This window comes from Canis lupus, chromosome 28, assembly GCF_048164855.1.
Source record: "Canis lupus baileyi chromosome 28, mCanLup2.hap1, whole genome shotgun sequence".
Taxonomy (NCBI): domain Eukaryota; kingdom Metazoa; phylum Chordata; class Mammalia; order Carnivora; family Canidae; genus Canis; species Canis lupus.
In genome coordinates, this window is record NC_132865.1 from 37474513 (window position 1) to 37501446 (window position 26934).

At 34.5% G+C, this 26934-nt stretch overlaps 1 protein-coding gene across 4 annotated transcripts in view; it reads left to right on the plus strand.

Annotated features, from left to right (window-relative positions):
• The window catches only part of RB1CC1 (RB1 inducible coiled-coil 1), a 98050-nt gene that overhangs the window by 70028 nt on the left and 1088 nt on the right, over positions 1-26934 (plus strand). For 2 of the 4 annotated variants that reach the window (XM_072804636.1, XM_072804637.1), the window contains 8 exons: positions 6632-6797; positions 9520-9628; positions 9729-9969; positions 18006-18060; positions 19145-19192; positions 20918-20976; positions 23096-23232; positions 26206-26276. In XM_072804636.1, the coding sequence (XP_072660737.1) occupies positions 6632-6797; positions 9520-9628; positions 9729-9969; positions 18006-18060; positions 19145-19192; positions 20918-20976; positions 23096-23232; positions 26206-26276 (886 nt within the window). The remainder of the gene's footprint in view (positions 1-6631; positions 6798-9519; positions 9629-9728; positions 9970-18005; positions 18061-19144; positions 19193-20917; positions 20977-23095; positions 23233-26205; positions 26277-26934) is intronic. The other 2 variants (XM_072804638.1, XM_072804639.1) reach the window with 2 other exon arrangements.

A 26934-nucleotide genomic window follows, 5' to 3' on the forward strand; every position in this document is an offset into this window, starting at 1 on the left:
TAAGTGCCACTAATTGACCTCTACCACTCCAGAATCCTGTCATTTCCATTAAATTCATTGAATTTCAGTGATTTCATCTCCCTCTGCTATCCCTGTCCTGCAGAGCACCACTACAGAGTTTTTTGAAGTTGACTTTCTTAATGCCTTGGTGAAAGGCATATTCTATGGATCCACCCAAGATATAAATAATGAACCACTTCCACTGTGCCTACCACCATCATTCTTTGGATGCCTTCCTCAAGATCAAGGATCAGTAAATGTGTTCTTTAAAAAAACTATTTTCTAAAAGAAAAGAAGAGTGTCGTTTTATATGTTTGCACATCTCTTTAATGTGTGGCTTAATGGATTCTCATATCTGCTTCTGCATCCAATCTATTGCAGTATCTTTTGATTATGATAAAAATGCAACCTTTCACTTACATATAATGTTCAGATACTTGTGGATATTTCCTTGACGCTAATTCAAAATCCAACAAATGATAATTTCTTAAACATTAGTTTCAATATAGAATATGAAACTGTCAGATGGATTTTTCATGCTGTTTATGCTAATATTATTGAACTGTCTTCCACTTTAAGTGGTTATTTTACCCATGTATGATTTTTATAGCACAATGAATTAGTCATTTGAAAAACTGGTTCACTGAGTTATGCACATCTTATAAATACTGACATATTTTATTGACAGAAAAATTGGATGTGTTCACACACCTACCAGTTTTATAAGAAAGATCTTAAGGTACTAGAAAGTTCTCAAGCTCATAGTGGCAGGTAAAAGTTTTCTATTTTTTTTTTTTTTTTTTTTTTTTGGTTTTTAAATAATTTTTGTGCCCATTGTAGGGCTTGAACTCATGACCCCAAGATCAAGAGTCGCATACTTTATTGACTGAGCCAGCCAGGTGCCTCAAGTTTTCTAAAATTCTAATTTATTTTTAAACAATCTATTTTGCCATTGGTAATAAATGATCTTAGTTGTTCATTGAAGTAATAAGCCCACATTGGTCATTTTTGAGAAAATGTTCTATTGAAAATCCAAATCTAAACAACCAAAGATTGTCATTTTTCAAATAGAAATAGTAGAGCATGAAAAAAGTAGCAAATTCACACAGCAAAAAAAGTACAAGTACTTTTCTGTGAGACAGACATATTTCTATAAGTGGCAGAACTACTTTATATGTACTCATAACACTGAATACTAAAAAGGTGCATACTCAGTGGTCAGGATTCAATAGTAATAATTCTTAATACATCATGTATATTCCAAAATAAACCTGAGTGCCTTGATGTAAAGGAAACAATAACCCAAAAGTACAGTTTGGCACTATCATCTTTATGTTAAGGTGTCAGCAATTTTATCACCTGTGCAAATGTTAACAAGGTGTAAAAGATAAATATCATCTTAGTATTATTATGAAAATAGTTTTGATTTTGCTGATCTCTTGAAAGTGTTCTAGTCACCCCCAAGGTTCTGTGGATCACAATTTGAGAATCCTTGATACAGAGACCGGTTGACAAACTTTGTGTGAAGGGGCCACGTTGTAAATATTTAAGACTTTGTGGGTGATATGGTTTCTAGCCATGCTACTCAACTAGCAAGAGAGAAGTGAGACAATATAAATGAATGGTATGGCTGTGTTGCAGTACAACTTCAACTGTACAAACAGGTAAAGGCTGGATCTGGCCTGCAGGCTATTGTTTGCCTGCCTGTGGTCTAGAATATCTTATTTTGACATTTATCTTATTTTGACATTTTATTTTCTTTTGATGTTGGCTGTTAGGTCCAAATTTCCAGCAATAAATTTAGCAAGCTGTTAACATTGAATCAATCTAGAGTCTCTGATTATTGTATCAATACAGATAATATCGGCCCAAGTTACCATTATGTTTGCCTTTCCTTTTCTAACTCCTGTTGGATCCATCCCCATATATATTTCCTATATTGCTACCAAAATAAATGCAAAATTTTGCAGTTGTAATTCCTCCTTGGTTTGATTTTCAGCTCCTCTGGGATCTGGGGATTTGAAAGTAGAGATGAGTCTGTAAGTAAATAGTAAGGGAGCCACTTGAGAAGGATCAGCTTGTTGAAAAGATCTACTTGTTGAGATAGGGACCTCAGGCAAGATGACACTAATCTTCTCAGATGAGGGAAAAGAGGCTGTGGCTGCTGAGGAAAAAAGACTTATTGGGATAGTAGGGACAGCTGTGCCATCTCTAAAACCTTGCCACCTTTAGTCACCTGATCCACACAACTATAGGTATTAGCTGTTCTGCCATGGAACCCTAATCTCCCAGAGTTCCATTTTGTACTGGCAGTGAGGCCAGTGTCTTCAGATCGAGGATCAGAGAATCAATTCCGGACTCCTATCTTTGGTTTTTTTTTTTTTTCCCCCCAAAGACCATATCTGTTAGGATTGAGTTTAGAAAACAATCTCTTTTGAATATTCCAGGATTAAAGGGTTTAATATTAGAACTCCTGTGAGTTTGGGGAGACCTAAGGGAGGGATGTGGTTAAGGGAGTTGCTGACAAAACCTGGGAATCTAGGTTCAAGGCTATCTGAAGCACCAAAAGTGAGTGGCCAATCAGAAAACTATTATAGTTCCTTGGAGACTTCCACAGTTGTCTACTGTGATACCACTGCAGGTAGTTTACTTGGAAACCCCTCATGTAGCCCACATGTCTGGTCATAGTCACTTCTTAGAATGACAAACTCTCATTTAACATTCCAGATCTTGTGTGGGTATCTTTCATTGACAAATTTGAACTCAGAACTTACTGGGAAGGTCGTCCTGGACAAATGTAGTTCTAGGTTTCTCTGTCATGCAGTAGAAACGCTTGAAAAAGAATGAGGAAATCTTTAAGAAGAAATGATGCTGAGGTGATGACACTGCCTAGCACACCTCCCTCCTTTCCACCACTTATTTGCTTGTTCATATGCCAGAAATGGCATGAAGAAACCAACTGCATGGGAGAAGCATCAGCAAAATATAAGATATTAATTGTATTCATAATGTTAAAAAGCTCCCACAAGTCAATGAGAAAAAGGCGGCAAGTTGTTCATTAGAAAAATGAACAGAAGATATGAACAACCAGATCGATGAAGAAATACAAATAGCTAATATGTGAATAGCTTTCCAATCTACTTGGGATTATGGAAATACAGAATTAAAATAAGATGTTTTTTCCTATATAACTGGGGAAAATTAAAATCAGTAATATACATTATTTTTAACAGGGAAAAAAGGCTTTCTCATACACCTGTGTACAAAGAAAATGAGTGTAGAGAATGTGCACGTGTGTTGAGTTGTTTGCAAATCTATGTACAACACTGTTGATTGCCATGCCTCCTGGGAGTTGATGTAGATTTGGATGAGTACAAGAGGAGCACTTCAGTTTTATAATTTTCATCTATTTTTAACATCATAAAAAGTTTAAAAACTCCATGATAATATTTGTTTGGTAGACCCAAATGATAGGAAATAGTTCAAGCATTGTGACAATCTACTTTGTATTCAACACAAGTTTTCTAGTTCCTAGAAGTGTTGAGTATAATAGAATCTTTTTGCTAGCATACATTAATTTGTTAATGGTGGGGTAACCTATTAACCAGAAATGCTTTATTTCAGGTTCTGTGTAAGGGTATGGAAGTGTTCCAGCTGATAACAAATGTATCCGCTTCCTTTAGTTCTAATTTCCAGGCCTTTTTAAGGGTATTAATATAAGACAGGATTATTTAAGTTTAGTTTGGGGTAGCAAACTGTATTGATAAGTGTTTTTAGATTTCTTAAGGTTTTATTTACTCATCTAACAAGAGCATGCGCACAACCAAGGGAAGCAGCAGACAGAGGGAAAGGGAAAAGCAGGCTCCCCTCTGATCAGGGAGCCCAATGCAGGACTTGATCCCAGGACCCTAGGATCATGACCTGAGTGGAAGGCAGACACTTAACCCACTGAGCTACCCACACACTCCAGATTCCTTAGATTTCTATGCCAGTATTGCTAAACCAAATATATTCTTAATTATGAGATACTGTAATCTTTTCCTCGTGTCTTCCCTCTCACCCAGCACACACACATCTACTTACTCCCCAAAGAAAGTGAGGCGGTAGTGCTATAAAAAATAAAACTTTAGCTGTTACTATTTCATTGCTAGGGTTAATTCCCCCTGATGACAGAACCATTTGAGGTTGTACAGTAATGTTAAAGCACAACAGAATAATGTGGCCAACAGTTCCCTGGAACCTTTTCTGATAGGAGCCTCAAGCAATGTGACATAGCAGCATATAAAACCCCAAGAAACCCGTCTCCAACACAGTATGATTATTGAACTTTGTGTCATAAGCTCTCTTTTATTTGCTTTTGGCACCAAGAGTCTTTTTACCTTATGAATCAGCATATACCTAATCATTTAATGTGCTCATTCTGGGTATTTGGAATGATTGTGTATTCACAAAGAGGCAATGATGTCTTTACATTCTTGTGTGCTGAAAACTATCTTCTCCCATACCTGCCTCATCTTAGCACAGCACTGATCCTTGAGGTAAAGGGAACACTTCCCCAGGGTGTACCAGGCAACCCAAAGTTTCAACACACTTAGAAATTATAAATACCACTCATCTTTGTGCATGCACATGCAGTCAGACCATACTCTTAAAGGATTTTTAGCATCCTTTCTCATGCTGAAACCTCCTACTCTTTTTTTTTTTTTTAAAGATTTTATTTATTTGAGAGAGAGCAGGGAGGAGATTGAGAAGCAGACTCCCCACTGAGCAGGGAACAGTGACAGGGCTCCATCCCAGGACCCCAGGGTCAAGATATAAGCCAAAGGGAGATGCTTAACCAACTGAGCCATCCAGGTGCCCCTCCCTTCTTTGTTACTCTGTTCCAGTATTCTTACCAATATCCTCAGAACAGTCTTTTACAAACCTAAATTTATACTTTGTCATTCTCTCTAGAAAAAATTCTGTAATGACTTTACATTGTACTTCTAATAAAACCCAGAATGTTTTCTGGTCATGATTGGATTTCCCCCTGCTTGTCTGACTTCATTCACTTCATTTACCACTATGGTCAGCCTTGCTTACCTGTGTGAAACATGGCTTTTTGCTTTTCTTATAACACTTCACCTGTTCTATAACTGTAGGGATAATTATTCAAAGTGTGTTTCATAATTGCCAAAGGTAGATATTAGCCAAACAGTATTGAAGAAAAACTAGTACATAAATCCTGCCTATACCAATTTTATTCCCTAACACTTTATTGTTACTAGTTGAGTTCATATTTATATTCTAGTTCCTAACACTAAAATTTATGTAACTTGTCAGGGTTTCCATCCATGCTGTAATTTTTACCTTCCATACCCCTCTCCTAGCCCTAAAGAAAAAAACCTTGAAAACAAATCTTACCTTATCCTTTCACTGCATTACAGATTAGGTTTTTTCCCAATTGAAGCCTTTCTGTAAACTCAGAATCTGTCTCAGACTTTGATAGAGGTAATATGTCTCTAACTTGCATATTTCATGTGTGGCCATTTAAAACTATCCCTTAGGAGAAAATGAATTAATATATTTTGTTAATAAATTTGGAAGAATGAATCGCAGCTAACAATTCTTTGTATGATTATCAATTGCTGTAATAATAGTATGATAATTTTATGAATTATGAAATTATATCAATAAATATAAACAATTTCAGTATCCACATTGATTATAAAATGCCTCTTGATCCCATAGGGTACATGAGTGGCTCATTTGGTTGAGCATCGGGCTTTTGATTTCAGCTCAGGTCATGATCTCGGGCTCCTGGGATCCAGCCTCGCATCAGGCTCTGCCCTCAGCACAGAGTCTGCTTGTCCCTCTCCCTCTGCTTTTCCCTCTACTCTTTTTTTGTTGTTCTCTCTCTCTCTCTAAAAATAAATTTAATTTTAAAAACTTCAATATGTCTCCCGATTCCCAAAACATTAAAGTATGATTTAAAGTTGTGTAAATGTACATTTAAAGCAATCAGTTGACTTAGTCACTAAAATACCTTGGGAATATTTGCTAACATGATAGCCTCTCTCCTGTGGCTTAACACTTGTAACTCCTTTGGTGGGATTAATTACTTCATGAGCAAACTTTTTTTAATGTAAAAGATTAGTAGGTTGAAAGCAGATAAAATTAACTTCTGTGTCAGAAATTACAATACTTACTAACTTATGTTTGTGCCTTTTCTCCTTGCCTTGTCCTCTTATCTCTGGTGCTTTGCCAGCAACCCTTAGGGCTAGCTAGTTTCTAAGATTAGGAGAACTGAAATTTGAAGCTGAGTTCTTGAGGCATATTGAGTTTTTATATTGAAAACATTTGCACTTCCTGGCAGAAGCAAGTTATGAATTTATCAAATATAATCATAGTCTTTCACCATGTTTGTATCTATATTTAATCTCTGTTAAACTTTTCCATTTTACTTGCTTCCCTTTCCTTGGCAGATAAAAGGGGGGGGGGTTTACATAGAAATATCTCTAACAGCAATTAATTACTGTTAGGTTTAAGGAAGATACATAGCCTTTCTGATATGAACTAATTAAGATACTTGGTATACTTATGATTACATGTTATTTTCAAAAAAATTTTAATACTCTATATAATTTTCAAGTCTTGCCATTGAATCTACCAGAGAAGATTCTTCAAGCCTAGTTGCTGAACTTCAAGAAAAGCTTCAGGAAGAAAAAGCAAAGTTTTTAGAACAACTTGAAGAGCAAGAGAAAAGAAAGAATGAAGAAATGCAAAATGTTCGAACATCTCTGATTGCTGAACAACAGGTATGTTCCCTCACCCTAGTTTCATTTATTTTAGAATTAAAGTAGATAAACGTAAATTAACAAATATAATTTTTTTGTGTAGCAACGGTGGCTTAAATCATAGATGTGTTTTTCCTGCATTGACCCTGATATTATTTATTAGACATCTTCATGATAAAAGCATTTTCAATTCAGATTAGTTTTTTATAACGTGAAGTGCTTCTACTGCTTCACATATATTTGAACTTTTCCCCCAAGCTCTCAAATTTTAGTATTATAAATTACATGCTGATCAGTACAAATTTCTTGTACTTTCTCTAATTTATATCATGTGACAGGCTAGTGGTACATAATGGTGGGCTACTGCTGAATTTTGCTGATTCGCTTATTAATAATATTGAGGAATGGTGAGAGGGTCAAGCTTGTGAGGGGAGCAAGAGCCAGACCACTAAGGACTAGGTTGCCTTGTTTGAGAGCTAGTGCTTCACCTCAGGCATCTGGATGACAAGCAGTTGGAGAGCAAATAAAGGAATCCACAGTTGGATTTCTATGTAATCAGCATTGCCCACTGGGGTGGGAAGAAAGTGGAGAACTGCCAGACATGGGCACCTGTGGGGACAGTGGGTGTCTGCTGTGACAGCTCAGGCCAGGGAGATAGTGACCTGATTTTTTTACCCTAAGGAATGCATTTCTGAAACAAGCACATTACATTATGTCTTTGATTACATTAATGTCTTTGTAGTATTCAAGAAAAATACAGAAATATAGTTCAAAACCTGAAGGAACTTTACATTTTACTTAAACTTTACGTTTTAAGGCCTGGGGAAAGGAAGAAGAGCCTGAAAAGGGGGAATGAGAAAGAGTAACCAAAAAAGGAAAAACGTGGCTTTATGGAAGCCAATGAAATTAAGTGTTCAGGGAGGTGGAATTGCCAGTTTTAAGTAAGAATTACCAATGAAGAGATCATTAATGCTGCCTCTGCTTTTAAAAATCTGAGGTTGTACATTTCCTTTGTATGATTCATTCTATATAAAATGTATCTTTCACTCCCCGCTTTCTTTCTCTCTGTGCTCTTTGTGAGCTCATGGGCAATTTTAGATTCCAAAATTAAGTAGGGGATGAATTCATTGGCTGAAATAAGCTATTATAAATATTTGAGATGAATTAACTGAAACACAGTTATAAATATTAATCTTCTGTACATGCATAATATATAGAGAAATGTCTTAACAAAAGACATCATAAATGTTCTTTTTTGAGGCATCTTCATTTCTGACTAGAGATGATTTTTTTTTTTTAATTTTATTTATGATAGTCACAGAGAGAGGGAGAGAGAGAGAGAGAGATTGGCAGAGACACAGGCAGAGGGAGAAGCAGGCTCCATGCACCGGGAGCCTGATGTGGGATTCGATCCCGGGTCTCCAGGATCGCGCCCTGGGCCAAAGGCAGGCGCCAAACCGCTGCGCCACCCAGGGATCCCCTAGAGATGATTTTTAACTCCATCTTTAATGAATTAACTAATCTTGATCTAAAAATTCCATATTGCTATTAAGTCTCTGTTTTTAGCATTGTTGGCATTATGCATTGATTGAAGGATCATAGATTCTTAATTTTGGAATTGGAAATACTGGGCCTATGGGAAGTCAGTTTAGATCACTTACCATTCATCTATTGCCTTTACGTTTCAAGAAGATCTTAATGGAACTCTTATAAATGAATTTGTTCACAATTCAGTCATCTTTATAAAAGAAACTGCACTGAGAATTGCCAAATGGACTTATATGATCTGTGCAGGCACTTTGTTGTGTTTTTTTTTTTTTTTTTAAGATTTTATTTATTTATTCATAGAGACAGAGAGGCAGAGGGAGAAGCAGGCTCCATGCAGGGAGCCCAGTGTGGGACTCGATCCCAGGTCCCCAGGATCACACCCCAGGCTGCAGGCGGCGCCAAACCGCTGCGCCACCGGGGCTGCCCTGTGCAGGCACTTTGATACATGAGCTTCACAGTAGGAAAGTTTTTATAAAAAAATTGAAGAGGGACAAGTCAGTTAATATTAACCTGATGTGCAGTGGCTCTTGTAAATGTCCAGAAAAGAGAAGATGTGATAAAGTCATCTCTATAAAATATTATTATATTAATCAGGATTTAGCTAAATACAAAAGGAAGATTCCAGGAGAGGGAAGGTTATTAAAGAAAACGTAAACAGCACTTGTTAGGTTGTTGTCTTTCTTTCTCTCAATTTTAAAATCAGCTGCTGGGGCACCCCGAGTGGCTCAGAGGTTTAGTGCCACCTTCAGCCCGGGGCGTGATCCTGTAGACCCGGGAACGAGTCCCATGTCGGGCTCCCTGCATGGAGCCTACTTCTCCCTCTGCCTGTGTCTCTGCCTTTCTCTCTATGTGCCTATCATGAATAAATAAATAAATAAATAGAATCTAAAAAAAAAAAAGTAAAATCAGCTGCTAGTGCTTTGACAATAAATATGTAGACCGTGATGAAAAAATAGAATTCATTTCCAAAGTATTAAATTGGAGCATATCTTAAATAGGAACCAGCATATCATAACACAGTTTCATTGTACTTAAAACAGTATAGCATTCTTATTAAAAAATGAACATCATTTGTCATTTGCACTTTATCTTTTCCACATACAAGTGTGCCATGTAAAAATATTTGCCAGTTTCTTTAGCCCTAGTTGCTGTGTACATGCAGACAATTTAAGTAGTTGTCGTTCTCTTGTTCCAGACCAATTTTAACACTGTTTTAACAAGAGAGAAAATGAGAAAAGAAAATATAATCAATGATCTTAGCGATAAGCTGAAAAGTACAATGCAACAGCAAGAGCGAGATAAAGGTTAGTAATATTTCATAATGTATTTTTAAGTTTTTTTTAAATCTAAAAAAATTATATGAAACGTTTCGTAATGTTATTTCAACTTGGGGGGGTCCTTCAGATTTGATAGAGTCACTCTCTGAAGATCGAGCTCGTTTGCTTGAGGAAAAGAAAAAACTTGAAGAAGAAGTCAGTAAGTTGCGTAGTAGCAGTTTTGTTCCTTCAGCATACGTAGCTGCAGCCCCAGAACTTTATGGAGCTTGTGCACCTGAACTCCCAGGTGAAACAGAGAGATCAGCGATGGAAACACAAGATGAAGGAAAAGTGGATTCAGCAATGGAGACAAGTATGATGTCTGTACAGTAAGTACATATGTCTTCAACTGCTTTAAGTAATGCAGGCTTTTAAACCACTAGTGCAGTTCTGCAAGCTAAAAGCTCTGACTGAAGGTAGGAAATATGTGTTGTCGTCCACAGCCCATATATCTGAAAATTGTCCCTTTTAAATTCCTTTAAGCTATGAATTTTAGAACTATCGTAGATTGTGTGTGTCAATGAGTCACTTTGGCCTATTTCCTACTTTATGCACCAAACTCATCATAGGCTGCCCTGAGAAGGACCACTGCAGTAGTGTCAAGCTATGCTTATTAACAGGAAGTGTTTAAATTTTGAGGTTCATTACCTAAGACGAAAAGGCATAATTATAGTAATGAATATATTTCTTTGGATGACTGTGTATTGGGTGGGGGAAGGCAAAGGAATTTTTTGAAAAGTAAAAATGTATGCAGCTTTCCGCTTAGTTTAAAAGGAGAAACTGATTAATTTGAGTCTTGGAAAGGTATAAGGCTTTAAGAATCTATGTGAAAAAGACTGTTAAATAAGCTGTAATTTAAAAAGTCAAGGCACAAACCTATATAGCCCATAGTAATTAGAAAACATAAATGACAGAAATAAGTCCAAACATTTTAAAACCAACCACAACAAAACCTCTTAGGTGAAAAAGCAGCCAATTGAATTCTACATACGCAAAGCACCTAAAGAAAAATTATAAGGGAAAAAATATATAAACCATTCAAGCAAAAGGTTTTTATAAGTTTAAGAAAAAGTTTCATATATAGAAGAAGCACAGTTTAACCGTAGGCAATTGGCTATTGACTTGTAGATGCTTGAAAATGTGACTTTGATCCATTGTATAGGAATGGAAAATGGATTAAAACTAGAATGAGAACTTTCAGAGTCACGGTAACAATAGAGCTTCTTCGTCAGGACACAATGAAGTAAAAAATAAAGCAATAGAGAAACAGTTAAGAAAATTCACTATATACCAGATCACAAAGGAAGTCTCAGGGTTCTAAATATTGATATAATTACAGGCATTAAACATAAGTAATTGACAATTAGTAAGAAAAATAGAAGTGTATACATTTGGAAATTTGAATACCTGTATATTCAACATAGATATTGATTAGAAAATGGAAATTTTGTTAAAGTATAAGCAAAAATATCAAAAAATGAGAGATCTAGTGAATGTGGTAACACTGGGAGAATTCTATAATCTCATATATAAGAAAATGAAATTGATAAATATATGTGAGCCATGATAAATAACAAGTAAAAAGAAATACAAGTAAATATGTGGAATGAATGGAACCATAACCACAGGTGGTGTGGTTTTAGAAATTGTAGAGAATAAGATACAGGTTAATCTCATTTGTTAATATATGTATAAGAAAAATCCAAAAGACAATATTAGCATTTCAATACAGTGGACTGTTATGATCATCATGACTCAGTGGAATGCAATAATAATAATTAAACCTCAGAAATTCTCAATGTAACCATATATACTAATCACATGAAAAGGATTATGTGATCATCTGGATGCAGAAATTAGAACTGATAAAACTCAGTGCCCATTCATTAAAAATATTTTTTTTTAAACTTAGCAAACTGGAAATAGAGGGGAACTTTCTTAATTTGAAAGAGTATACATGAGACACTTAAGAGCAAACATTATATTCAATGTTGAAACATTTAGAAGAATTTTCCACAATTTTAGGAAGAATGCCAGCATGCCAGCTGTCACCATCACTATTCTTCTGCAAGACAGTAAACAATAAATGTTGGCAAGTCTTAACCGTCATGATTTCATGATAATGTCCTTTTCAAACCACATAGACCTAACAAACTATTAAAAGTAATGACTACCTCAGAGTATACATCATAAATATATCAGAAATAGAGCAGTTTACATGTATTTACCACCAAAAGCTGATTTGAATATATATGTGTGTGTGCATGTGTGTATATATATACACATATGTGTGTGTGTGTGTATATAAGATCCCAATAAAAATTTAAGGATTAGGATTTAACAAAAAATGTGCAAGACCCTTGTGAAGAAAGCTGTAGAACTTTATGAATGATATTAAAAGTCTTGAAAGTTAAAGATGGATGGAAATACAGTATTGTAAAGATACTCTTTTCTCATCAGATTTATTTTTTTTATTTTTGTTTTTTAAGATTTTATTTATTTATTCACAAGAGCCACAGAGAGAGAGAGAGAGGCAGAGACACAGGCAGACAGAGAAGCAGGCTCCATTGCATGGAGCCCGACTACTTGGAACTCGATCCTAGGACCCCAGGATCATGCCCTGGGCTGAAGGCAGCGCTAGACTGCTGAGCCACCCAGGCTGCCTTCACAGATTTATTCAGTTATTTAATCTGTACCCAACTAAAATTTCAACAGGATAAGTAGGTAAAATTTGATGTTGGATGTTAAAATTCATATAGAAAAATAAATGTGCAAAAACAGTTGATAACATTTTCAAAAAATATCAGTGAACAGGAATTTATCCTGCTGAGTGTTAAGATAATAGTCCTTTTTTTTTTTTTAAGACTTTATTTATTTATGAGAGACACAGAGAGAGAAAGAAAGAGAGAGAGGCAGAAACATAGGTAGAGGGAGAAGCAGGCTCCATGCAGGGAGCCTGATGTGGGACTCGATCTCAGGTCTCCAGGATCATACCCCGAGCTGAAGGCAGCACTAAATCGCTAAGCCACCTGGGCTGCCCAAGATACAGTCTTAAGCTATATAGATAATTCTATATATTATTGATAAAGTCACAAGTAAATAGATTTTTATATTATATGCCAAAAATATTACAAATGTATTAAGACTAAAGATTTCTTTAACATACATACATTATTTCTTAAAGTATAGACTACTTTAATGTGGAATAGGGAAGCACAAGGAAAAGACTAATAAATGTTACATCAAAATTTCTCTCTCATACACATATCCACACACACACACACACACAAAGAGAAATCTTTTACTTTGATGAATATACCTACTTCCTTAGTTGTAGTGGTGGTATCATGGGTGTATAGTCTATGTCCAGACTTATCAGGATGTGTACATGAAATGTGTGCAAATTTTTGCATATCAGTTATTATACCTCAATAAAACTAAGAAAGAAAATTCAGGCTAGTAATGCCAACTTGGCCCGTTCCTGATTTCTTGTTAAATGTGCTGGTTTCTTATTTCAGTTTACTTTAGGAATTTCCCCCTTAATTTTCTATTTGTGTTTCTGAAGTACTAGAACAAAACTGCTTGTTTTCGAAAAATTAAAAGTAGTGGATTAGCAGTCGTTCTTCAAGTTCCTTCTCTAGATAAGCAGTATCAGAATTAGCATTAAACTCCTTAAAATTAAAATCTTGGGACCCTTCCAAATCGTACTGGATGAGAAATTCCACATCAAGTTCAGTTCTGAGATATTAAGGAAATATCTCAAAGCTATAGATGCAGATATTCTCAAAAAAAAAATACTAATAAATCCAGCAATATACAAAAGGGATTCTTACTGGGTTTATCCCAGGAATGCGATATTGGCTGAATGTTTTAAAATTAGTTTATGTAATAATATACCATATCAGTATCAATAAAGAGAAAGCGGGGATCCCTGGGTGGCTTAGCGGTTTTGCACCTGCCTTTGGCCCAGGGCGTGATCCTGGAGTCCCGGGATCGGGTCCCGCGTTGGGCTCCCGGCATGGAGCCTGCTTCTCCCTCTCCCTCTGCCTGTGTCTCTGCCTTTCTCTCTCTCTCTCTCTCTCTCTATCATAAATAAATTTTAAAAATTTTAAAAATAAATAAATAAATAGATAGATAGATAGCATTTAAACACTTAGTAAAATAGGAATTGAAGAGAACTTCCTCAGCTTAATAAAAGGCATCTAAGAAAGCCCACAAGTAAGATCATACTCAGTGATGAAAGAAATGCTTTTCCCCTAAAAATCAAGAGGAAAAAGATCAATTGAGGTTCTATAAAGGGCACTCAGGCACAAGAAACTATAGGCATATTCCATATTCCATTTTGGAAAGGAAGAAATTAAACTATAACATGATCTTGTACATTGACAATCCCAGGAATTTCACTAAAAATCTAAATGTTTAACAAAAGTTCAAGATTCATACACTGAAGGTTACAAAGCTTTATGAGCAAAATTGAAGACTTCAAAAGACATGATAAGTTCATTGATTGGAAGAGTTAATCTTAGACCACCTGGCTGGCTCAGTCGGTAGAGCATGCGATGCTTGATCTCAGGGTTGTGAGTTCAAGCCCCACATTGGTTGTAGAGATTACATAAAAATGAAATCTTTAAAGAAATAAAAAAAGGAAAACTTAAGGTAGCAGTCCCCTGTGATCTGCCCTTTTTTGCAGAAGTAGACAGTGGGTCCTAAAATTCATATGGAAATGCAGTTAACTCAAAATAACCAAAACAGTATGCAAGAAATAAGAATGAAGTTGAAAATATACATATTATTTCAAAAATTAATACAAAGCCAGGGTAATCAAGACAGTATGGTAGTAGCCTGATTTATATATTTGTGTTTGTATAGATCACTGAAATAGAATTGAGAGTCCAGAAATAAGCCCTTATATTTATAGTCATTTGAACCCTTGCATTATGGTCAAAGGTTTGTATAGATCACTGAAATAGAATTGAGAGTCCAGAAATAAGCCCTTATATTTATAGTCATTTGAACCCTTGCATTATGGTCAAAGGTAGCAAGAGAATTCAGTGGAAAAGAATGAAATTGGTTCTTCTATTTACCTTATAAGACAAATCAACAAATTAATAAAATATCACACACTTAAATGTAAAAGCAAAAATTACAAGTAAATCTTTGTGATCTTATATTAGTCAAAGCCTCTTCCTGAAAGAATTAACAGTTAGAGGAAGATATAATTCCTGCCTCAGTCAAGCTGATTAAAATGTAATTGGGGAATTACACATGTGGAAGAATTTAAAACATTAAGTTACAATACTACATTACTGCTAATACCAGGCACACAATGACTCATAAGAGATTGCTGTGTACAATTATTCCCAATAAATTGGACAATCTAGAAGACCTGGAAACATTCCTAAAAACATACAATCAAATAAGACTGAATTGTGAAGAAATAAAAAATCTAAACAGGCCAATTAATACCAAGGAGATTGAATCTATAATTAAAAGGTCCCAGTCAAAAGTCCAAGACCAGGTGACTTCACTGGTGAATTATATCAAACTTTTTTTAAAGAACTAATACCAAACTTCCTGAAAGTCTTCTAAAACAGAGAAGAGGAAAGAACTCTACTGAACTCATTATACAAAGCCCACATTACCTTGATAACCAAACCTAACAAGAAAAGTACAAGAAAAATACAGAATATCCCTAATGAACAGATGCAGAAATCCTCAGCAAAATATTAGTAAATTGAATTCAGCAGTACATAAAGGTGCATAACTGTGATCAAGTAGGATTTATTCCAGGGATCCAAGGGTGGCTCAATATCTGCAAATCAGTGTGATATACCACTTTGACAAAGTTTGACAATCATTTCATCATTTCAGTCTGTGAAGAAAAAGCAGTTGACAAAATTTCCAACATCTTTAATTATAAAAACTCTTAAAGTAGATAAAGAGTAAATGTTCCTCAACATAACAAAGGCCATATATGAGAAACCCACATCATACTCAACAGTGCAATGCTGGAAGTTTTTAAGATCAGGAATAAGACAAAGATGACCACTCTCACCACTTTTATTCAACATAGTGTACTGGAAGTCCTCGCCCGAGCAATTAGGCAAGAAAAGGAAATAAAAAAGACCCAAATAGACAAGGAAGATGTAAAATTATCTCTTTGTAGGTGACATGACATTATATGTAGAAAATTCTAAAGACCACAAAAACCGTTAGAAGTAATCATAAATTTAGTAAAGTGCAGGACATGAAATCAGTAGTGTTTAACTAACAGATTTGAGGAAACAATTCCTTTTATATTTGCATCAAAAAGAATACAATTCCTAGGAATAAATTTAACCAATGAGGTGAAAGATTTGTATAGTGAAAACTACACAACATTGGTGAAATTGAAGAAGACAAAAATTAATAGAATAGGTTGCAAGATTAATATTAATTGGGGGGGGGGGTTTCATTGGAAGCAAAAGCAACAGTTAAATAGGTGGGAATACATCAATCTAAAAAGCTTCCTTACAGGGCAGCCCCTGGTGGCTCAGCAGTTTAGCGCCAACTTCAGCCCAGGGCGTGATCCTGGAGACCCGGGATCGAGTCCCATGTTGGGCTCCCTACATATGGAGCCTGCTTCTCCCTCTCCCTGTGTGTCTGCATCTCTCTGTCTTCTCATGAATAAATAAATAAAATCTTAAAAAAAAATAAAAATAAAAAGCTTCCATACATCAATAAAATGAAAAGGCAACCTATGGAGTGGGAAAAAAAATATTTGCAAATAATATATCTGATAAATTATTGTCTGAAGTATGTAAAGAACTCACATTCAATAGCAAAGAAACAACCCAATTAAAAAGTAAGCAAAAAAACAGACATTTTTCCAAAGATGACCTACAGATGGCCAACAAGTATATGGAAAAGTGCTCAATGTCACTAATCATCAGGGAAATACAAATCAAAACCAATAAGATATCAGTCACATCATATCTATCAGGATGTCTTATTAAAGAGACAATCAGTAGATAACAAATGCTATCAAGGATGTGGAAAAGAGGGAGCCCTCAGGCACTCTTAGTGGAAATGTAAATTGGCACAGTCACTATAGAAGAAAGTATGGAAGTTCCTCAAAAACTTAAAAGTAGAACCACCATATGATCCAGCAGTCTCCTCTCTGGGTGTATACATGCAAAGGAAATGAAGCCATTATCTCAAAGAGATTTCCGTGCTCCCATGTTCATTGCAGCATTATTCACAGTAGCCAACACATGGAAACACCTAAGTATTCTTTCATGGATGAATGGATAAAGAAAGTAGGTAAGAAAATGGTGAATAAAAGTATATAATGGATTATTATTCAGCCATAAGAAAGAAGAAAATTCTGCCGTTGCAACAACATGGATGAACCTGGAGGCCAATATGCTAAGTGAAATAAGCCAGACAGAGAAAGACAAATACTGCATAGTATCCTTCATAGAGTAGAAAAGTGGTTGCCAAGAGCTGGGGGAGTGACAGACTTCCAGTTATAATTAAGACCTGAGGATATATATAACCTGGACAGAAAATGGTAACACTGTGTTATATATTTGTATATTTGAAATTTGATAGGAGAGTAGAATTTCAGTGTTTTTTCTGCCTTGCAAAAAAGGTAAGTGGTAGAGGTATTAGTTAACTCAGCAGAGGGTCAGCTTTCACAATGTGTACATATATCAAGTCATCATATTTTATCCTTTGAATGTCTCACAATTTTATTTCCCAGTTGTGCTTCAGTAAAAAATTGTAGTAAAAATATAAAATAAAAGCCTATACTCAGTTACATTTTTTTCTTTCAAATTTTTGGTTATTTTAGTGTGATAGATTCACACATGGCACAGTAACTAGCGCATTTATAGCCACTTAATAGTACTTTTGAAGTCTTTATTGATATTTGGTTTATTTTTTGTACAATGAAACTTTAAATTTTATAGCTTACTCAAGGACGTGTAGCATTTTGTTTTGTCTCTATTTTTAATGGTGAAGCCACCCAAAAGATACCACTTTATTGGTAACATAGATTAACCCATAGTAAGAAAAATGGTTCTTAATCCTTGGGGAAAAAAACTTAAAATTCAAAAGACCTTATCCCTAGAAAAATGCAGACACAAAGTTTCACTTATAATTTGAAACGATTTTTAGATCTAGGTTCAATATCTGGCACAAGGAATATATATACACCATTGAAATGTATTCTAATTTAAGCAGACTGCTTTTGAAAATTTAAGTATAAACCTTTAAATTTTTATGATGCTGTGTATTAATAGTTAAGTTTCCAAATCTCACTGCAAAGTATAAAGTCCAGAATTTTAAATGACTTGAACTAAAATAAATCCTTCTCTTTTAGAGAAAATATCCATATGCTATCTGAAGAAAAACAGAGAATAATGCTGTTAGAACGAGTAAGTAAATTTGTTTCTTGAAATACAGTGTTTGCTGTGTTCATTCTGGGAATGTAGTTGCCTAAACCTTACATTGAAAACATACCCCATTGTGTTTATAAATTAGATCCTTTTTTAATAGTTACTTTTGGGGTTAATGTTTTGAGAATTCTTTTTTTTTTTTTAATCCAACTGACTAAATGTTTTACAGTATTTCAGTCCTCTTATTTTCATTTCTTCCCAATAAATGAAGTTTCTCAGTAAGAAAGATAGATGATCTTTATAAAATGAGTATACAGAATAATGGTTTTATTCAGTAACAGTTAAGAATGCAACAAAACATTATAAATATAAACTTCTTGTATTTCAAAAGCAAGGTAAAGATTTTCTAGAATTGGGTGAAAATAGTATATGAATAATAAGAAAAGCTAAGAGGTTTTTTTTTTTTTTTTGAGATAAATTGAAATTAACAGGAAATTGTCCAAGGGTTTCCTCCCATTTGTACTACCCAGGTTATATGTAATTTTGTTTCAAATTAAACATATCTTTGTTCATAGACCACTTTTCATTCCTTAGGCTTTTAAGATTTTCTACATTTTCTTTTGCTTTTTCCAAGCTTAATTGTCAAGATAAGAAGCCAAAATAAAAAAAAAAAAAAAAGAAGCCAAAATAACTTTGTGTTCTGTTATGCATTCTTTTGTTATTAAAGGGTTGTGTGATTGTCTTTGTCAAAAATCAGCTGAAGTGTGTGTTAAAACTACAGAATCCTCCTATTAGGGCAGTCCTGTTCCTATCCCTTGTCTATCCCCCTGCAGAGTCTTTGGGGATAGATCTCAGCTATTTACTGCATATTTACAAGTGCCAAAGTAATTCTAATGCATATTAAGCTTTGAGAAATTTAAGCTTATTACGTAAATGTACCTAAAATTGTTCTAATTCTCTTGAGCCTATAAATAATTAAAACAGTTGGAAAGGACCCATAAAAAAGAATATCCATACTAGATCAGAACATTAATGTGAAGATTCAGAAAATTTTGAAAATTATTAAGTTTCAGTTTAAGAAGGTACAAGGGATAAACACAGGTCTTATTTTTTTCTCCCACAGACATTACAGTTGAAAGAAGAAGAAAACAAGCGATTAAATCAAAGACTGGTAAGTTATTTTTCTTGCCCAATAGATGTTAACATCTCAAAATGTTTTGCATTATCTTTCATTATAAATACCATCAGATGTATGGCTTGAGTAATTTATTTCTAGTAGTTTCATTGGGCCATGTGGATCATTGATGACTTGATTCTCAGAGTGATGACTTTGGGTCAGATTTACCGTCTGTGGCAATAGAGGTAACCAGGTGGACTGCCTTACTAATGTACTGTTAAAATCAGTCAACAAAATCAAGGCAGTGTTTCTGATGATTGATAAGTTATGATCGCTTAGGATTCCATAATTATATGTATTTATAACATCAAGTTAGGAATCTTGAGTCAGTAACTAAGAGGTACTTTTCATAAGCCTTTTGAAAATTGACATGTTCACTTGTAAGTATGCATAATTAATATTTGGTATCCCTTCACTTTTTTTTTTTTAACTTAAATTGTTTTATCCTGCATTTTCTTTTGCTCTTTCCAAGCTTAATTGTCAAGATTTATCCTGACACCTTGCATGAGACACTGTATGGTCTTCTGAATTAATCTGGGTTCTGCCCTAACCTGTAAACTTAACCAATTGTCTAAACAGTTCTATAGTTGATCTTACATGCTTTAATAAAGCAATTGCTTTATTTTTCAACTTTTAATAATTGTAATTTATAAAGAAATAGGAATAATCTAGAGCCAGTGTTTAATACTTTTGAAAAGATTTGAGATATTGACTGGAATTGAGCTTTTAAAAGTATTTATCTTGTAGGGAAATATCTTTCTTTTATTATGCCTTTCTTCCCCAACTTGAACAGCAAAATTACATCTGAATTCTATAGTCATCAATCACGTAATCAATTAGTCTATAGTCATTCTAGTCAATCATTAATCATCAAGATAATCGTGCGGCTATTTGCTATTTTTGTAATTAGAGAAAACTGGTGTTCAAAAAGACGGAAAGAGTTTCCTAATCCTAGACATCATTCAATATGCTGCTTTATGCTGTATTTCCAATAGAATATAGGCTCTATTTGGTAAGGATTATAGTCAGTTTTGTCTGTGTTCCTCGCACCTGGAATAGTAACTGGTACACAGTTGTTGCTTGGGAAGTGTTTATGAATGAACAAATTTTGCCCTTCAGATCCAAAGAGTACCCCACCCAGAAAGGTGTCTCAGTGTAAAGCATACTTTCATGTCAATTTTTGACTGCTTTCACACAGTGCTTTCTTAAATCTACACCCTCATTTATAATGTAAGAAAAACTTAAGCTTTTTTAAAAATCAAAATACAATTTAATATGGTCTAGAAAATGGTCAACCTTGTCTAATGAGATATTGGGCCTTCGAATAAAATTTTCCTAAAGTTTTTTGGTTCTTTTACCAAAAGGAGAAACTGGAAACTGATTTGTAATAGTGGCAAACTATTCTCCAAAACTTGTCAGTCTCTACTCTTTGATATTTCTAATATTAACTATATAATTACATATATGATTTTATATTTAGTTTTTAGTGCAACCAAATTTGATTAAGAAAATAACCATAAGTAAAAACGTAGGTGAATTTGTCCATTAAAAATCACTGTTGAAGGAAAGGAATTATATTAATGAACCTCATATTTTGGACTCTTAAAAGTTGGGACACAGATGTGAATATGTGTGACATCAAAAGAAATTTTTGCAACAAGGACCTAATAAATATATGTGGTGCTTTATATAAGCCTTATGAACTATTCATTTTTTTAGATGTCTCAGAGCATGTCTTCCGTATCCTCAAGGCATTCTGAAAAAATAGCTATTAGAGAGTAAGTATTATATTTTCTGTTTTTCATGTGGAGTAAGTTTGTTGACTTGGATAGTATTAAACTGTTAATGAAAATATATTTCATTGGCTATAATCCTTCAGATTCAGGTACATTGAGCTGAGTGTTTTGTACCTATTGGTAGTAAAAAAATTTTTAGTAAAAAGCAAAGCTTTTCTAAATTTTTACTCTTAGGAACATTAGGATTATATTCGAACTCATTCCTATTGCAGCTTCAGTTATCATTTTCACACGAATATTCCTGAAATCTCTTTGACTACTTTTCAGCTAATGCCATGTCTTTTAAAACCCATTTATCATTTTAGTCTTTTTTATTTTCAGTTGGAGAGTCAATTAGGAGATTTTTTTAAGTTGCAATGCTTCCTCATTTTATTTTTCAGACTTCATTTTATTGATATACTACAAATTCATAATACACTGTCAGTTAAGTAATTTCATAGACAGTGTTACAGGATCACATTACTATATATTGGAGTTTGGCATGGTCTTTTTGAAAAGGAGAGTCTCTGTAATACAGTTTTCAAAAAGCATTGTTACCAGCTCATGAACCCTGGTTGGTCTTCTATACTTATCAATACAGATACAAAAATCAGTAAACTAAATATTTTCATAAGACCCTTTTTTTTTTTGGTCTGTAACAAGTCTGTCAACTAAATTTTTGGGTGTCACATATCTGTGACTTTTGACCTTCAACCCTTCATTAGAATTTTATCTTTTCTCTGTGATTTTAAAAGACTAGGTGGTATCTGGTTTTATGTATTAGCTGTCTGTCAATTCAAATCCAGTTTTTGGCTTTCAAAGATTAAAGTGAGATGAGCTTTAAAAAAAAGGTTTTTTTTTTTTTTTTTTTTTTTTTTTTTTTTTTTTTAACTGCCTAAAGAGAGGCCCTGTCTACCTTTTAAAGGTATTCTGTTTGGTATTTAGCCAAAACAGCACCTGCCACATCTTGATAGGAAGGCATCAAATATTTGTAAGATAAGCAATTAATGAATAAAAAGCTGTTATCCCTTAAAAGCTTTCCCAGTGATTTTGATAATTTATCAGGTTCAAGACCTACTGAATTAAATTATCTTGACAACTAAGAAATTCGAGGTTAACTTTTTTTTTAACACACAGTGTTATATTGGTTTAAGGAGTACAAAATAGTGATTCTGCAATTCTACACGTTATTCACTGTTCATCATGATAAGTGTACTCTTAATCCCTGTCACTTATTTGACCCGTCTCCCCTGCACCCCACCTCACCCCTGGTAACTAACCGTCACTACTCTTACTCAACATAGTACTGGAAGTCCTGGCCACAGCAGTCATATAACAAAAAGAAATAAAAGGCGTTCCAATTGACAAAGGGGGGAAGTAAAACTGATGACTTGATACTATGTAGAAAACCCTAAAGGCTCCACCAAAAAACTGCTAGAACTGATAAATTCAGTAAAGTCACAAGATAACTTTCAAGGCCTGTTGATATTTTGAACAGCATTTCTAAAAATGATTCTAAAGAGACAGAACCAATTAAAGTATATGGACAGTTGTACCCACTTTCTTCCCTTGGCTTGTTCTTTCAGGCCTTCACCCTAAAGCAGTAATTTCAGTTGACTTGTTTAAACCTAATTAAGTATATGAACTGAGCACAATTGGTTTTTCTTTCAAATTGAAGAACTCTATACCTGGATATGGGAGAAAGAGTATGTAGTCTTTCTTTGACACTGTGACTGACTATAAGTAAGTTCACTCAGAATTGGTTTCATGTTCTAAGATAGAAGATGACAATGAATATCCTCTGCCTGTAATTGGTGACTATAATAGGTGCCCCCCCATCCAAACATTTTTTTTTTTATTTTTTAAAGCTATAGATAGTATTAGAAATTTTTAAATTTTTGTCTTTGATAGTCATGGGCATCATCCTTTGAACATCTGCTGTGTATGACCAGCACTCCCACTGGGAGCAGGGTAGAGTTTTAAAAAAAAATTGTTAATGTGAGTTTTAATAATGTATTGATATTTGAATATATGGCTGAACATTGCAGAATATATACTTAAAGTTTTCAGAAGGAGGGTAGCAGTAAGCCTTTAGGATAATAAATTACGTTTCTTTACTCAGTTTTCAGGTGGGAGATTTGGTACTCATCATCCTAGACGAGCGCCATGACAATTATGTATTATTTACTGTTAGTCCAACCTTGTATTTTCTGCATTCGGAGTCTCTGCCTGCCCTGGATCTCAAACCAGGTGAGGGTGGTAAGTGTCACATCCATAACTAAAATAATAAACCTAGAGTGGAGAGAATATATCAAAGACTTTCCTACCATCTTGTCTAATTATAACAGAATTAAATCACTAAGAAGGAATTCTGCTTAATGTTTTTTGTTTTGTTCTATAAAATATGCTCTGTACAGAATATTTTCCTGGATTATACAGACATTTGAAAATTAGAGTGTATTTAATGACGTTGGGTCAGATATTTCATGCCCTAGCAAAAACAGAATTATATTGTCAAAATTCCCTTAAATGCAGCTTATTTAAGTTTAGTTTACACTCATTTGTTTACAAAGGCAATAAAGACTTTTTTAGGGAAAAAAATTCTCTATGTCTTTCTGTCCTGTTTATCATCTTATGTTCCTACTTTGTTTTTAATTAAACTTGTCAATACTTAGTTTTTTTAAGGCTTTTTAAGAAAAGTTTTATTAAAATTTACTAAATGACAGTGTCTTATATATTACTTTGATCATTAAAGAATAGATGGCTTGGGATACTTTAGCTTAAATACAATTATTAAATGTAAGAATATATGTCTGTCTACATTGATGTTTGTTTGGTATGACTTACCAACATGGGCAAATACCAACTCTTGAACTAGGCCAGTGTCACATCACTTCATCATGGCTGTGGGTGATGGGTTATATAGAATGTCCATAGACTTATATAGTTTTCGTATAACCTTGAAAAATGAGAAGATAAGCTAACAACTTATTGATTTTGTGCATTGAAAACAGTGAACTTAGTATTTTTTTTTTTTTTCCTGTGGATGTCTTTGTTTCTGATTTCTTTTTTGTTGTTATTGGTTTTTGTTTGTTTCGGATTTCTTTAAAGTTTTTATTTGAAAATTATATTTAAATTTACCAATGAGCAGTGCCTGGGTGGCTCAGTGGTTGAGTGTCTGTCTTTGGCTCAGGGCATGATCCTGGAGTCCCAGGATCGAGTCCCACATCTGGCTCCCTGCATGGAGCCTGCTTCTCTCTCTGCCTGTGTCTCTCCCTCTGTGTGTGTGTGTGTGTTTCTCATAAATAAATAAAATAAAAATCTTTAAAAATAAGTAAATAAGTAAGTTTACCAATGAGTTGCATGGTAAGTACAGTGAAAAACAAAAAGGACCCATACACCTTTACTCAGATTCACCTGTTCTTAACATTCTGCTCCATTTGCATTATGTACATGTGTATGTCTAAATGTATAAATACATAAATATACACAAATGTGTGCTTGTTTTTGTTGCCAGAACCATATGAGGCTTATATAACTTATATAAGTTATATCATGGATCTTTGTTTTTAAATATTTCAATATGCATTTCCCAAGAATAAGAGGGTATTGTTTAAATCTAGGAAACACTTGAGGTGCCTGGGTGGGGCTCAGTCAGTTGAGTGTGTGACTCTTGGTTTTGGCTCAGGCCATACATAACCTTAGGGTCCTGGGATCAAGCCCTGAGTTGGGCTCCATGCTCAGGGTGTGGAGTCTGCTTGAAGATTCTCTTCTTCTGCCCCTCCCTCCACATGCACATGCTCTTTCTCAAGTAAATCTTAAAAAAAATAAATCTTGGAAGACTTATAAATCTTTATAGTCTTAAAGGTTTACAATGCATATTATTTTAAAGGCTCAGAAGTCTTGGAGAAAAGAATGTATTTAACAATTTTACGTGGGGGATCCCTGGGTGGCTCAGGGGGTTAGCACCGCCTGCAGCCCAGGGCGTGATCCTGGGGTCCCGGGATCAAGTCCCACGTCTGGCTCCCTGCACAGAGCCTGCTTCTCCATCTGCCTGTGTCTCTGCCTCTGTGTGTGTGTGTGTGTGTGTGTGTGTGTGTGTGTGTCTCATGAATAAATAAAATCGTTTAAAAAAAAAAACAATTTTACTTTACCAAGGAACTCCACCCTTCTCTCCCCCACCCTACCCAACCACCCTCCCCCTTTTTTGAGAAATACAGAACAGAGAATACCAAATGGAGATGATGCTACCCTACCCCTGTGTCATTGCCATGGGGATTATTAGAGTGTTTTTATGGCCATGACAGTGAGACTGCTTACTCCTCAAGCAAAACATAGGCATTTAGTTTTAGATGATTCTTTTTGGAAATGATGTATTGTCTATGAAGTGCTATATTAGTCTTCAGAGTATTTCCCATATCCTGTGGTTCTTGGGCTTTTATCTTTCTATATATATATTTTTATTTCTGATAGTTTATTCATGATATCTTTCATTTATATGTTGCCAAATTATGTTTATGGAATAAAAATCAATTTTGTCTTCCCTTAGAACCTCAAAGGCTTTAGCCTAAGCTGATAATTTACTAGCCAAATACTTTTGAAACCAACTCTATTATAAACTTATCCTCTGAATTTAAAAATAGAATGAGTACTTTCCTTTTCTTAGCTTGTCACACTTTGGCTCTATGATGACTAGCCTTTTCATCCTGTCTCCTCCCACATTTTCCATCTCCCCTTCAACACAAGCAGTGCCTTTCTAGACTTTGGTTCTTAACCCTATATTACTATTTTTTGTGTACAGTGTACAGTGTACAATGCCAGGCACTGTGGAGTAGGATATGAGGCAGGTGCATCTCCTGCCCTTGAACACTGTGTGTTAAAAGCAGTGCTTTGCTTTGAACCTAGAAAATAAACTCAGTAACTGCTTTCAGAAATGGAAATGGTCATCTTCATTAGCACTTTCAGTAGATGGCACTGTTGAGCTAATTTAGAATTCCTAGACTTCTGATTTGTGCTTAGACTATTTCTTGAACTTTATTCTATGATTGATTAAAAGTAAAATAAATTCATTTTTGATTTATAAATCTTTTTGTATTTAGTGATTTCAGTTTTAAAAGTTTTATACTTTTTTTCACTTTTGAGAACTTTATTGGTCTGTTTTGATTCTGGCAGTTATGTTTTCATGACTTATAACTGTACTTATAAAAAGAAATTAACAATTTCATTCAACAGCTTCAGGTGCATCAAGAAGACCGTGGGTACTTGGAAAAGTAATGGAAAAGGAATACTGTCAAGCCAAAAAGGTAAAAATTACTAGATCAAATGATATAAAACTAGGAATTATCAAGATTCAGATTCACATGGTCCTTTATATAGAAATTATTACTGGGCCATTCATTGGTCCTTTAGCTCATTTGATTTATACCTTGAATCTAATGAATATGAGTACAAATCACCAATTTAATAAGTATTTATTATTTATCTTTATAGAGTAGATGAAGGTAGATTACCAACAATTCATCTAGCTATAACATGAAAATGACAATAAGTATCTGTTCTTTATCAAGTTGTGTTTTCTTGTGCAAGAAAAGAAAGAACACACGGCATAACTAATGATTAAAAATGAATCTATTTGTCGTAGAGTTGTTTTCTTATTTTCATATGCTGCCCCCATTGAAGAAAGTTAATGCAAAATATTTGATGGCTAAAAATATACCTGACTATAATGTCAGCAGTGTCAGTGCTATAGAATCAATGGAATCTCATGAACATTTTTCCTAACTCACTGTAATTTGGGGCCCCGCTGCTCCAGAACACTAACAAAATTTAAAATGTGTATTGAGGGTTCTTTGATACTTAAAATCATGATATATGTCTCCTTTTGTTCTATATTCTTGAGCAATGATTTCCAGCTCTCTCTTCCATTAATATTAATGATTCAGAATACTCTTAACCTGGTGA